The sequence below is a fragment of the Labrus mixtus genome, chromosome 4 (genome assembly GCF_963584025.1).
Source record: "Labrus mixtus chromosome 4, fLabMix1.1, whole genome shotgun sequence".
Lineage (NCBI taxonomy): Eukaryota > Metazoa > Chordata > Actinopteri > Labriformes > Labridae > Labrus > Labrus mixtus.
In genome coordinates, this window is record NC_083615.1 from 6,792,840 (window position 1) to 6,807,149 (window position 14,310).

General features: G+C 40.5%; 1 protein-coding gene across 1 annotated transcript in view; it reads right to left on the bottom strand.

Annotated features, from left to right (window-relative positions):
• The window catches only part of megf11 (multiple EGF-like-domains 11), a 75,725-nt gene that overhangs the window by 37,431 nt on the left and 23,984 nt on the right, over window positions 1-14,310 (bottom strand). The window contains exon 6 of the mRNA XM_061035450.1: window positions 10,953-11,045. Within this exon, the coding sequence (XP_060891433.1) occupies window positions 10,953-11,045 (93 nt within the window). The remainder of the gene's footprint in view (window positions 1-10,952; window positions 11,046-14,310) is intronic.

Below are 14,310 nucleotides of genomic sequence, written 5' to 3' on the forward strand. Positions count from 1 at the left end.
AAGTAAAGTCCAAGCTAACGCACACAAACAACATGCAATATAACCTTCTGAGAGGGTGGCACTACTGCAGGCGAGGCAGAACACAGCGGAATGCAAAATACAACCCCAAATACCCTGGGGCCCGGAGGCAAATTTGATTAAAAGTTTGTTTTTCTTCACTCTCAACAAACGGAGGAGCTCGTCGATGCGGCACTGACAGTTAATTGGACTTGGCAGGGCCACGGGTTCATTCGTCAGCATTGTGTGGGGCTTGCCTAGGAGGAGCAGGACAATCGATGTCCCTCAGGACGGACTGTAATCACTGCAACACTCCAATGAAGTCCAGGGTTAAACATCAGGAGATTGCAGGTGCACCAGAGGATCTGAGAAAGACTGCTAATATGCTCCTGCTGCTCCCAAAGCAAGCCAAGGACACTGCAACAGAGCACCCAAAGGACTCTGATGATCCCTGTGAACAGAGTTACACCTCGAGCTTTTATTATGACCAAATGATCATGAGAGGTGATCCTGGTGTCAGTATAAATAAAAGATTATATGAAACTCTGCATGGCGTAGTCTAGATCAGTGTTCCTGAAGCTCACAAGAGGAGACGACACGTTCGATTTTGAAGCAGGAACTCTAAGATTCAAAATATTCTGTTTGATCGTTCTAACTGAAAGGAAAAAAAAATACACTTTTGTTGAACTCTATACGTGACTGGTTCATAACATGGACGTATGGATGTATGTTAAGTTAATGTAATTCAGAGCACTAGCAGATTCAGGATGTTCATCAGTAGTGGCGAGCTGGCGGCCATTTTGGTTTGTTTGAAAATCAGCATGTATGTGTGTTTTACACTGTGGGGGTGCAGACGTTCTTATAAGTGTATGAAATATTTGAGTGTCAGAAAGAATGAAAATCCCTCAGCAGTGTTTTAACCCATCCCCCATTCTATAAACAGTTCTGAATTGCCCGACCTGAATCGTGTAAAGTGGAAATCGGTACGAGCGTGGGGAAAACCAGACGCATCTGCACCAGTAAAGAAAACAAGAGCTTGCCGATTAGTTTGCATTCCAGGCTTTTGCTTCAGATTGGAGGTTTCACAGAGAGTCGTTCTCCTCTGTCGCCCCCCGGTGGTGGAACAAACTTCAAAACTCCATTTGATCTGCAGTGTCCTTTTTCACCTTTAAGAAAAAGCTAAAGACCCAGCTCTTTCATGAATACCTACGACACTAATGATGATGATGGCGATGTTTTTTATATTATTGATGATGATGATAGTAATGACGACGGTTTGTTTGATAACGATGATTTTAAGATGGTTTCTATACTGATTAGAGCTCGTCAATGTTGTGCTCTGCCTCTGTGCAATGCCTGTCAGCCCCTGTGTGTCCAATCGGACTCAAAGCTGATCGTTTGCTCTGACTGACATTGTTTCCTCTTTTCTAGATCCTTGCTTGTGTTGTACTTACTCTCTGATGTACGTCGCTTTGGATAAAAGTGTCTGCTCAGTGAATTGTAGACTTGTAATAGGGGTGGGACAAAATTTAGATACAGAAATATATCGTCACCCTGACTCGTGTGATACAGTGTTCACACCACGTATGTCTTATATTAATGTTTGAATAGAAACAAAAATGAGGCACTCTTCATTGATTTCCCTGCCTATTTGACTCTTTTTAGCTCTACCTCATGAACCCTCACAGTGGCACTTATGACATTAATGAGGGTAACTCCTTGTTTAATTGGCCAAAGAAGGAGTTGGCAGCAGGGTAATAGTAGAAGAGGACATCGGGGTAAAAAAAAACCAAGGATGAAGTGTGAAAAGAGGGGAAACTGACACTAACTTGCAGAGAATAAGTACATCAATCCAGCACTGCACTTTTCAGAGGCATTTTATATTCTTAGTCAACCAGATACTGTGATGTATCATTATATGGAATATTGCAGAATCACTCTTTTGTGAAATTACCGTTACCCTGGGCCGCGTTATGCGCATCGTATTGTATTGTGAGTTTCCTTGCAAATTCCAAGTCTAGTTAATGAAGGAACACAAATAAGGTCTTTTGTTTCAGTCTCTCCGCTGTAAAATAATGAGTGGTTTTATCTCTTCAGGCCTCTAAAAAATGTTTAACAAGACGACTACTTTAAAGGGTCACAAGCTCAAGAGGACATGCCATCAGTCAAAATAGATATATATTCATATGTAATACATTATATATAGTATAGGCATTGCAGTGAATGACTTGGCACTACTGGAGTTACAGGACAAAACTGATCGGTGTATTATCACACCCTGCCAGTCTAAATCATTGGTAAAAAATTCTGTTTTCCACGCACTGAACTCTAGAAAGGTCATCAAAAACGATGATCGATAAAAGTCCAATTGAATCTTTGGAAACAAACTTCATAAAAACAGCAATGGACCACAAAATCAAGTGCGACTTATAGACTGTGAAATGAGCCTTAAACAGCTTTGTTCTACATTAGTATTCAGGAGATATCTTATCTCTCTAAACTGTTATCATAGCATTTCAGCTATTTTAGACACAATGACCTTCTCTTAAGGACAGGAGATAAGGCTTTTTAATGTCCTTATTAAATCAAGCCATCTATGCAGACTCTCAGAGATGGGTGGTGTGTTCCAGTGGCTCGTAACTCCCTCTCTCCTCCTAACTAATAAGCATCACGGTGATAATGACCAAGGGACCGGATGTTGTATCTGCTCTGTTCGTAATTACTCTATCACCCTAACCATCACCATGACATGTCGGGAAAATCCACCTGATTTTTTTCACTGATGTTGTATGTAGGTAAAGAAAGCGTAGAAAGTCACACACACATAGATTTTAGGCAGTCTCCCAAAGGTAATGGAGCAGGGAGCCCTTGGGGAACAATAAATCCTGCTTAATGGGATGGTACAAAAAATCGTCAGAGCCGGGCAAAGTCAATCTGCATACTTGGCCAATGAGGCTTATATGTACAGGAAATGTTAAAGGGACGCGTGTGGGAGAGGTTGTGTAATGTACAAATCTCTTCAGAGGTTGATTTCAGTGGGAATATTTGAATGATATTTAATTCACGATCAACATGTCCGTATATGTGTGTTTGAGTGTGTGACTACCTTCAGCTGCAGTGCCTGTGTCACAATTCATTGGATGGACGTACCATCAGTCAGTCTCAGTCTCGGCACAGTGATTTATATCACACATAAGTCATTCGAGGAAACATGTGAGGAAAGATCTGAGGGGCAAGCTGCCACATCTTTAAACATCTTTGTCAGAGCCTGGATCATCCACACAGTTCAGTCTGTTCTGTTTAACAGCAAACATCAGGGCACATTGCTAAACTGCACTTATATATATATATATATATATATTTATATTAAGTGCATATAACCAATCCTTTCCTAAGTTCTAATTTACTACTAGTCAAAGGGGGTTGCACCTTTAAAAATTTAATTGAGACTATGTCAGGCTGATTTAAGCCCTTTAATTTGCGTTGCTATTACTGGGTATCTTTAGAGTAGTTACATTTACATTAAGGGCAAAAACACAAAGAGAAGGTTAGTGGTTACTGATGATAAAACTTTAAATACTAGAGCGAATTCACTGAAAAAGAAGCTTGACATCCTGATGAAGACAACAAGCTGTGCTGTTCTCTGTTAGAGTGACACACCTGCAATTAAAGGTGCTGCCAAAGAGAACAGAACTGAGATGACTTGTGTGAGTGCATTTTTTTTTTAAAGCAGTGAATACTTGAGAAGACCATGAATGAGTTGCTAGAGATCATATGCAGAGCAGTCCAGAAAAGCGATATCAACTGCATAATCAGGAAGTCATTGAGCGTAAAATAAATCAACTTTTGTGTTTGTTCGGCGCCAAACAAATAAACATTTCTTTTTTTTTTTTAGCTTTAGTTACCAAAATATGGCATCAATAATCTAGATGATGGATTGTTTGCATTCACATTTAAAATCTGTCTATCTACTATTTCACTCTTTTTGATGGCAAATGATTGCGTTTCTTAAGCCTGGGGACTAGAAAAGTTTAAAGCTGGTTTCCCAAGATTCAGACAGCTTTACATCCCAACCAGTTAAGGACAGACCAATCACAACCATTTGTTAATCATGGGGCAGGTTTAAGCAGATTTGAGGCCTTTTCAGAGGCACACAAATTGGCTTCTGCTCATGTGGAGCATTCTGTACCAACTTAAACCAATTGGAAGGTTGTTCGGTTTACATACAATGGTTAGAGTTAGCTACTAAATCACGTCAAGACAAAGTTCTAGAGATGCACTGATCCATTTTTTCTCAGTTCCAATTCCGATTCCAAATCACATGTACCGATACTGATTCCAATTTTTTTCATAACTTACCCAGCATTGCATTGCAGTTTGCTGGCTTCACATACAAACAGGAAGCAGCAACAACTGTCAGGTTTTGAAATACAATTTGAAATTGAAGAGTAAGAATTGTACTGTTGATCATATAGAAGGAGCTGTTCATCTCTTCTGAACGTCGTCATGGAGACGATTTGAGGACACTTCTTACAGTTCAGTCTGAATGTCTTTAAAGTTAAACTGTGCGAGCTGAGAATGTTTAAAGTGCCCAACCATCTTCTCTATCAGTGACCTGGATCGGCGCCGTCAGTCCGATATCTGATACGTAAATTACTTAAATATTGGACCAGAAAGCGATACTAGATCAGATCAGTCCCATCTCTAAAAAATGATTTGATGGAAAACGCTACCTAGCCTAGCAGCTAACTGCTACTTCATATGATTCTTCATTTTGATCTGCACTTGCTGAAAATAAACTGGCTAGGGAGTCATTTACATTTTTGAACTTGCTGGGTGCAAGGTTAAAGTTTTGGTTTGGTTAAACCAACTGTACATCAAACAACAGCAGCAGGAATTGCCTACATGTGTTGTCTGGGATCCTGTTTTTTTTTTTCCGTGTAATGTCCAAAGAGCAATGCCGTATAGCACTACCAGAGGTCAAAAACTTAATTACACTTGTGAATCAGTCATTTAGTATCAGCGTAACATTTGCAGGTGTATGGTGTTGTTTGGGAGAATACCCAGTTAAAATTATCCTTTAGTCTATTCAGAAATTAAACCATTAAATCTTGTATTAAATTGTGTAAATATTTAATGAGAAATAAACTCTTATTAAAAATTCCTTTTTGTGGCGAGACCTACTTTTATACTTTTTTTTAATGTATGAAGCACAAGTTCAGACTTTACAACTGCATGGAAACTTTACCTTCTCATTTGGGTCAATTAAACCAGCACAGTGTCTGATACCAACATTAAGCCGAGCTTGACTTTTGTTGGACTTCAGCAACTTGCCAGACGATGTTGCAATGACTGCTGCCAGCAAAAGCTCAGCCAGGCTCAACAACTTCAAACAAACCAGTCAGTTACGTTATAGCATGTGTTCTTTTTGGTATTTAAAAAAAATGAGAGATTTAAAATGACGTCACAGTGTATTTTAATGTGCAAGACATTGAAAAGCCTTCAGCTCATTAAGACTCTAAAATTCAAACAGGTCCCCTGGATGACTTCAGTTTGGTCCTTTGAAAGCAACATAATCTCTTCAGACCATAAAGGTCTTAATAACTATTGTTTTTGGGTGCCAGCTATAAACACTAATAATTAAGTTTTAACTGCGGTAGACCTACTTAGTTTTATTTGTGTATGAAACTGTCTGAATTTAATATTATGCTCTCTCTATGAGCTTCAAAAGCAAACCACACCATCAGCGAAATGATTGACTGCTTCTTTATAGTTATTTTTAATTCTTGTCACCACAGTCAGCAGGACGGATCCACACAAAGCCATTCATGGAACATTGTTGGAAAGCTTTTGCTTACATTTCCCGTTACAATAACTCACAGCAAGTAGTGATTCCACTGAAAAGGAAGAAGGAAGGGATTTTTTTTGGGAAGAATACTACACAATGTAAAGGCCATGATCAAGCATGAGGCAGAAGACAGAGAATATAATAAAGGGAAGACAGGTGTGTATAGGCCTGTGTGTATTTTATCCATGAAATGTGACGGGGGACGAGGCTGTGTACAGTCCATTAAGGACATTGTGGGCATTATTGTAAAACAAGTGGTTTATCAAGTAATAATTGTGATCTTCATACAGAGCTACATCCTTCTGTTGCTGTATTATGATGAAGACATGAAAAGCATTATTTTTGATTAAGCTGTGGTTACTATAACAAATCAACCAAATCTGTTATTTATGTGGCTCAAGTAGGTTTAGGAAAGATACAGAAAGTTTATCATCGTTACTTACAAAATCTACTTATTTCTGTTCATCTTGCAAATGGCTGTGTCTAAAAAACAAAATATTATCCATACAAATAAAAGTATTTATCCCCCTTCCAAAACAAATGCACACAGTCACCAAATCAAGATCTTAACAACACCAGGCTTACAAGCCTTCGTCCTCCTGGGCTGCCAAACCCGAGGTAAAATGAAAGATCCTCTTAGATGCTCCAAGTTTGAACCGCAAAAAAAAAAACTAGCGCAACCAGCTTCACTTCATCAGGACGTTATGGAGTCAGACAAGACGTGATATCTCAATAAGAATGAACTCTGTGCTGTGGAGAAATAAATAACACTGTCACATACTTGGCAGTATCTAAACTGGCTGCAACACTCCCCGGGAGCCCGGTGAACTATACAAAAACAAAGCTCTGTCAAGGCAGGAGGGCGTCATGGATAAACACAAACAGACATACACATGCACACTTACAGAGTGCTAACTGTGTTGCACAAGGAGCCATGGATCGGTCCATCTCATGTCCCCTTGAGAAACGCTGTTGCCTTGCTGCTTTGATCTTCCAAAATAAATGAGGCAGTTGGCATCGACTGTTACAAGAATCAAGGAACCCCTTTCAGAATAATAGAATATTTATAATTCTCCAAAAATGTCTCTTTTACATGAAGGGGTAATGAGGAATTTAATGGATTAAGACTTTGTTTAAAGGGTGCCAGGCAGATCAAATCTAATTTTTCAGGGTTTTTTTTCTTGCTGATATGTGGCAAGAAATAGCATGACTTCACACTGATGTCGACCGTCAAAAAAGCACACAAACATGTTCTATACACCACAGGCACAAGTATTGAACTGTCCATCTGTAACAAGTGAAGGGTGTGAGGTTGTGACAAAAAAAAGTGAAAAGACAGAGTTATCTGTGTGTGCAGCTCTGTCCTGTTTAATGTACTTCACAGTCTCTTGGTCTTTGACAGCGATGCATGTCAATGTCCTGCTGCTGTGGGATTGGAGAGGAACCATCTGGCACAGATGCACTTTTGAGAATAATGTGTAAATACTGTCGACGGGTGCCAGAGGGAGTCCTCACCAGGGTGTTTTTCATGCCAAAATGAAGTCGAAACTTTTTAGTTCTGCTCTGGTTCAGCATTCATGTAGCATCAGGGCTGCTTGGTTGTAGCGTTATCTGCAATTAAATGAACTAACAAAACTTAACGTCTGCTTGACCCAGCCTCAATTCTTATTCTGATGCAATGAATTTAAGATCTAATAAAACCATTACTAATTAAAAGCATTAATAATGAATAATCTTTCTGTTTTAATTGATAATATACATAAAATAAGCAGCATGTGACCCCCTGTCTGGTGTAATATTCCATAAACAAGTGTTCATGGGCCACATTCATCAATTAACCATGTGTAAAGCACCCGCAGCAGTGGCTGCCTTCCCATTTGAATACATAAGGGCGGAATATGTTACCTCATGGACCGCAGCTGACCAACCACATTAGATTTGGCTATTAAGTGTGATAGATTTCTCCTTAGAACACAAAGGCTGCTGTATGGTAAACAAAGCTAAACTACTCTTTGGACTTTTTAGATAAGGATCTGGGTAGCATTGACTTTAAGAAAGGCTTCACAGGCATGTACACTTTATCACCACTATAGGGAAAAACAGACTCCAGTAAAAAGCAGAGAGGAGGAAGAGTCAAAGCTCTTTCTCAATGCATATTTCTTATTTCTGGGAGCATATCATTATCTGACTGAAGCACATGAAATCGATGATAGTGCTTCAGTGCACCCAATATTTCAGAAGTGATGGCAGTCATGCTTAAAGACACCTTAAGTAGACCTTGTACATACATCTATCTTTATCATGATAAATCATTATTCTGTCTTTGAAAGCTGTTATTACTGTAGCAATCAGAGACGCTGTGTGTCAGACTCATATAGAGGGATTAAATCACAAGTGGTAAAAAGTAAGCAGCGATGAATGCAAAGACACTGGGTCATTTCTTTTCATTAGCAAAAGAAAAACAAACTTTTAAACCCAAGAAACTAATAACATTCTGCAAATAAAAGATTTCCAATATCATCTCCTGCTTCTTTTTACAGCAACAGACATTTGTTGCAAACTACACACACTAATATCGCTACTTTGGCCGAACCTAGCACCTAACTTTAGTGACTGAAATGACTAAAGACAAACTGTTCAGTCCCATAAGCAGAGCCCCGTCCATCCTAACTGCTTATGAAAAATAAAAATGCTCACTCTGTTTTATTAAGTCTAATGTTTGTTTACTTACACGGTGAAAATCAGACTGAGGGAACTATTTTCAAGACAACAAGTTCTGTTTAAAAAAAAAGTATTCGCATTGGCAGAAAAAGAGAAGGAAACAGTTCATTTCCATATCCAGAGAAAAGAAGACAAAGCAGCAGAAACACAAGCACAACAGAAGAAATAGACAAAAAAGAAACACAAGGTTGAAGGTACGGGTCGTCTTAAAGCCCTGACCTTAGCATCATGAGATAAAATAATATCATTGCATGTGATCAGAGAAACATGTTCAACACCACGTTCACAAACACAACACACAAGCATTAGAGAGACATCACATCAACCAACATCAACAATTAATCATTCATCGCTCTTATGGGAAAACAAAGCCTCGCCTCAGAATGCTCCAAATCCACATGTAAAAGAAGGAGGACGAACAACATTTGCAAATAACTGTCAACGGCAAACATCCTGCTTTTCCCTGTTTTATCTGTTGTCCACGTCTATACCAGTGTGTCCTTGAGATGAATCTTAGACACCCCAGGACTGCAGATGGGTCACAGAGCAGGTCTGATCTCAGTGGGACCATCGCCTCGGGCCGGGGAAAAGGATGAAATGTTTTCTGGCTACAGCAGGTGGACACCAGCGGGGGGAAAAACAGACGATGTCTTCGCTGCATCCAACACTGAATCCCCTCCACACACCACCGCAACCTTATCGCTTTCTCTTCTCTGGCCACAAACAGTCCAAATCTTTTATTTTCACCACCTGACCCATATACAAAACTGCTTCCTGGTGGGTGCTGCTCCAGAAACGAGGTCCAAGCCTTTGATCGAGCTCCAGATCGGTGTCTGAAAGGCTGTCACTTCAGCTTTAGGTTGCTCTGCATCCCACAGCAGCTCCTCATCTCAGCGACACACTTTTTTCAAGTCACATTCACACATCCTTCATCATGTGACCAGCTCATTCTACCCTTCTCTGCAGCCATCGTGTCAGGGAATAAGCTTTTATATGCGAGAACAAATAGCTCAACTCAAACAGGATGGCTGTAAAATGAGTAGCGAATAAACCATAGCATAGATAGATAAATGTACCACTGTTAAGCCCATTAGAATGACAGCAGCATCCACGTACAGAGAGACAAGTTCCCTTCACCTTTTTGAGCTGGTTGAAAGTTAAATTTACAGTAAAAGACAAAAAGACATGCTGAACCATTTACAAGAAGGGAAAAAAGAGGGCAGATTTAATTTAAAAATTGGCACGCATTCCTCATTTCTACAGATGAAAGCTCGTAAATGAAAAAGCCTGGAATCATGCCTGGTATGGAAATCTTAAGTTATGAATAATGCCTCTGTCTCAATCATCAAGTCTGTTTTAATAAGGTGGATTAGCCCAGCACCTGCAAGGCTGGTAGGCACACACGGCTGCACTCCTAACCAACCAGGAGCGGGACAAGAGTCCCTGAGGGCCCTGAACCTCACATCATACATGTTAGACCCTCACCGGTCTTGAAGGAGTTTGCAGCAGCAAACAGCTCCTGTTTGTCATCTAAGCCCATGAATCCACCTCCACTGGGCCGACGCTGCACTGAGAGCAGCTGATTTACACACGGTTGCTAATCAGGGAATGGCTCTCTTGCTAATGAAAACTCATAGATCCATACAATAACACTACTGATATGATTTTAGCTCCCATTACTCATTCCTAAATGTGCAACAGGCAATAACAGTTAAATGCTACAGGGAGCAGACAGTGCAAGGTAAGAATTTGGTATCAGCAAGGTTGATGCAAAAAATGGTGAGTTGGTTACTGTTATATGGGAACAACAGCCTCCCATATGCACATTTTCTATTTCATAAATATCACAAAGGAGTAAATAGATTCCCTCCTCCTGTCTGGCTTTAGTAACGCTCCAGCATTTAGCTGATTGCAGGATGGATTTGTTCCCCTCCACCCTCCCATACCTCCTGGAGTCCAGCTTTGGGAGCTGCAGGGAAACCCTGGTAAACAGAGAGGCCAGCACAATGGTTTGTTTCAGCCTGGCATTGATTCCTCATTCCACTGAACAAGTCGTGGGCACCAGTCTAATCATGATTAAGATTATAACAGAAAGCTTGGTAGACAAAGAGGGGGGAGGGGAGGGGGGGTGCAACCATCCATCCATACGCTATATTCATCAAGCAAATCACTTCCACTTCCAGCAAATGAGAATGAATTCATTGTGACTTACCTGTTCCATTGGCTGTGTTTGCAAAGAAGAGAGGATACAAAGCTGAGCAGCTTTGAGATAGATGCACATTGAGGCAAAACAGGAAATTCTTATGGACTAACTGGCTGTGAAAGCCGTTTAGGAATAAATGAGTCTAAGACTAATTGTAGGCTTATAGAAAGGAAGTTCACTCACCACTGGAGCAGTCCAGTCCGCCCCATCCCGGCTCACACTGACAGGTATCAGGAGACACACAGCGGCCATGGACACACTCCTCTGTACACAGAGCTGCAGCAAAGAAACCATCCCTCATTAGTGTGGTTTATAATTGAGTTAGCACGCACACAAGCAGAGTGTAAAACATCATTAAACCACCAATAAACAGCATAATGAAAACCACCCAGATAACAGCTGAAGGAAAATGGCCCATAAAATTGAACACTCAATATCTCCCTAATACCATCAGGGGACTAAATCTTAGCCGTGGCACTCATATTCAGTATCAATCTTGTCTACTTGACACAGGGCTGAATGATTTCTTCGCAGATTGGGTCTTTGGTCAACATCTCTATTTATAAAATAGCTTTACTTTCCACAATGAGCCGATATCAGCAGGCTGAGCAATGAAGGAACAAGTTGTAAATCCCTTCTAATTTGATCAGCCAGTGCTTTGTCATATAGCGATGCTTTAATGTAGCAGGTCCAGGCACTGCAGTGTTTACCAAGTGTGCAGTTTTCTTGATCATTCATATTGAGCAACACGGCACCCATTGATTGGGTCGACATCAGTATGCCTGTGAGTGCGCTTACAAGAGTCCGAGGTTCGGTTCAGCTGGATAATAAAGTGACCTACATGGAGTTTTCTTTTTTTTTTTTTCACCCACAGTGCCATTTTTTTTTTTTGTGAAGCCGAAAAAGAAATGTATCACAAAAATAGTCGCTTAGCATGAATAAATCTGTGGTAGTCAAGGTCATCGGTCAAAAAGTGCAGACTCTTATCTGAAGAATTAGACGGTCAGGGCAGTGAGAGAGAGAGAGAAACCCCGCCTGGTGGGGATCAGCAGTCCTCTAACGCAGCCTGTGGAGGGATGATACACAATCCAAGGACAGCAGAAGAGACAGACCATCGCCTTCACTGATCAAACTCATTAAACGCTTTAACCACAATTTGCGTTTTTTTTGTTCTTTGCTCTGTTTAGATGATCAAAGGTGAATAAGGGGCAGGAGGACAACATATGTGTAACAAAAGCCCTGGGGTGGTTTTGTTGCTCTGTTTTCATGGTGCTCATGCTGCAGGCAGAGAGGTCAGCAGAGAGCTGGCTGCAAGCCTGAACAGTGCTGCTATAGATTATCACTCAATCAGGCTTCGATTAGGATCCACCGCCAGCAGGAGGGATGCAGCAGGAGAGTAGAAAGAGGAGTGAATCCCAAACACCCACAAGCTGGTGCTAATCGCGGAAATGCTCCCAAGGCAAAAATGGTAAACCAGAGATTGAAAGATAATTTAGGGCAGATTTCTGAGCTCCAGTACTGTGGCATAAAACTGTCTAATTACAGTAAGCCAGCAGAAAGAAAAGGGAGGGAAAGAGCTTCAAGATTTGTGCTGACGAAGGTGGGAGATTGACTACATGTGATCAATGAGTCCGCCGTATGCGGAGTATTCAAAGAGAAAAAGGAGACGAATTCAATGTCACCATGATGAGTTGATTTCGTTTACTTTCAATCAGCAAATTCTGATCGGCGCGAGAGAACAGGGAAATGCAAATGTGTCACATCCTTTAGAGAAAAAAAGAAATATGGAAATGAAGTTTTGAATACGGGAGAAAGGATGAAGCACACCCTTCTCCTGAGATCTGATCCGGTGTACTGAAGGGATGGCATAATAAAGTAGGAGGTAGGTCTTTCATTTTAATTGAAATTCATGAATCACTCTGCCTAACTCATGTCTAAGGAATCTGTTGGAAAATTGAGTCTTTCATCTAGATAAAAGGCTAATCTTACTCATTATGCAGAGGTGTTATCAGAACAGGGAACAATGGAGCTAATTGGTGATTGTCATGCAGTTTTAATATATTTAATATTCTTGCCAATTCAAACCACAATCTTTTAAAAGGTTGGATGAAATACATTTGTATAGTCTTGAACTACGTCTTTCTCGTTTCAGGAGAGCTTTAAGGAAAACATAAACTACTGGTACACTCCTGTTTGTAATGTAGCAAATTTGTAAAACAACAGTAGAGAAAGTGAACTGGAAGAAAAGGCAGAACATTTTGATCTAGCTGATGGATCAATCGATGAAAGGGACGTGCCTATAAAAGATATCAAACAACTCCATTCATGCCCAATGCTCCCCATCTAGAGGAGAGATGATTTATTTTAAAAGTGTGTCTTTGAAGCATTAAAAAATGCAACAAAGCCAAAGAAATGAAAATGAAATCAAAGGCACCACCATCTCTTTCTGGAGGAAAAATATCATCTCCCCGATCATCAAAACCCAAATGTGCAATATGCATAGAGCGTATCACCGTCTGCAGCAAAAACTTTCACACAACTCGACTGCTTCTGCCGCTAAAGTCATCTTTAAGAATTATGTTTCAATGTTGGACGCGCAAGAGTCATGCAGGACTCATCTGGCCTAAATACTCTGCAAGAAGAGTGACTCACAGCCCTGCAGAGCCCGAGTGAGCCTCTGAAGATATTACGAGCTGTTGTCATTAGCGAGTTCCCTCTCACTTCCTCGTCCGCAACTGTAATAATCATGCTTATTAGGAGGGGAATGAGTTTCTCACATCCTCTTCACAAGCTAGTTACAGATTAAGGTAATGACTTACGACAGATCAAAGGTCACAGAATTAATAAAGACCTCCAGTTGGAAACTTCAAGCGCCAATTGAAGCGAAACAGATCAAAGTTCAACTTGTGGTGTGGAGAGCTTTGAGAAAATTAACTTCCAAAAGACATGATGAAACAAATGAACAAATACGGAAAAACATCCTTACAGATAATGCTGCTGATTGAGTCTCAGAAGTATTCTCCTTTGTGTGTTTTTGTGATAATTTTGGTTCACACAGGGTCTTCACATCCCGAGATTCATTTACCCGCATCTCATTGGTGCTAATGTTATTGTTAATGTGGTGCTATATGACAAAAACAATAAAAAAAAAATTTAAAAAACCACAGGCTGAAGCATTTCTGTAATGCTACTGTCGACTTCCAATACACAGAAGTGACCATTTTGCATTCAGTAAACAACGTGTCCAGAAATAGACTACTTGAGTAAATATTGGGTCGATTTACTCTTTAATGCCCCCTTTTGTCACTGCATGCAAAACAGCTTGGGGAGGGCAGATCTCTTAATCCATGTAGTGAGAGTGCAGGGATTAAAAGGGGTGGAACAGTTTGCGAAGGCAGCAGAAAGCAAAACTGCCCTCTCAACCCCGTCAACTCGGTCTCCCCACTTCACCTGAAAGAGGGTCAAAGAGGGGGCTGCTTCTTTAATGCTTTGCCAGACTTAATATCAAATAAAAGCCTTTATATGGGAGGCCAGAATTGAA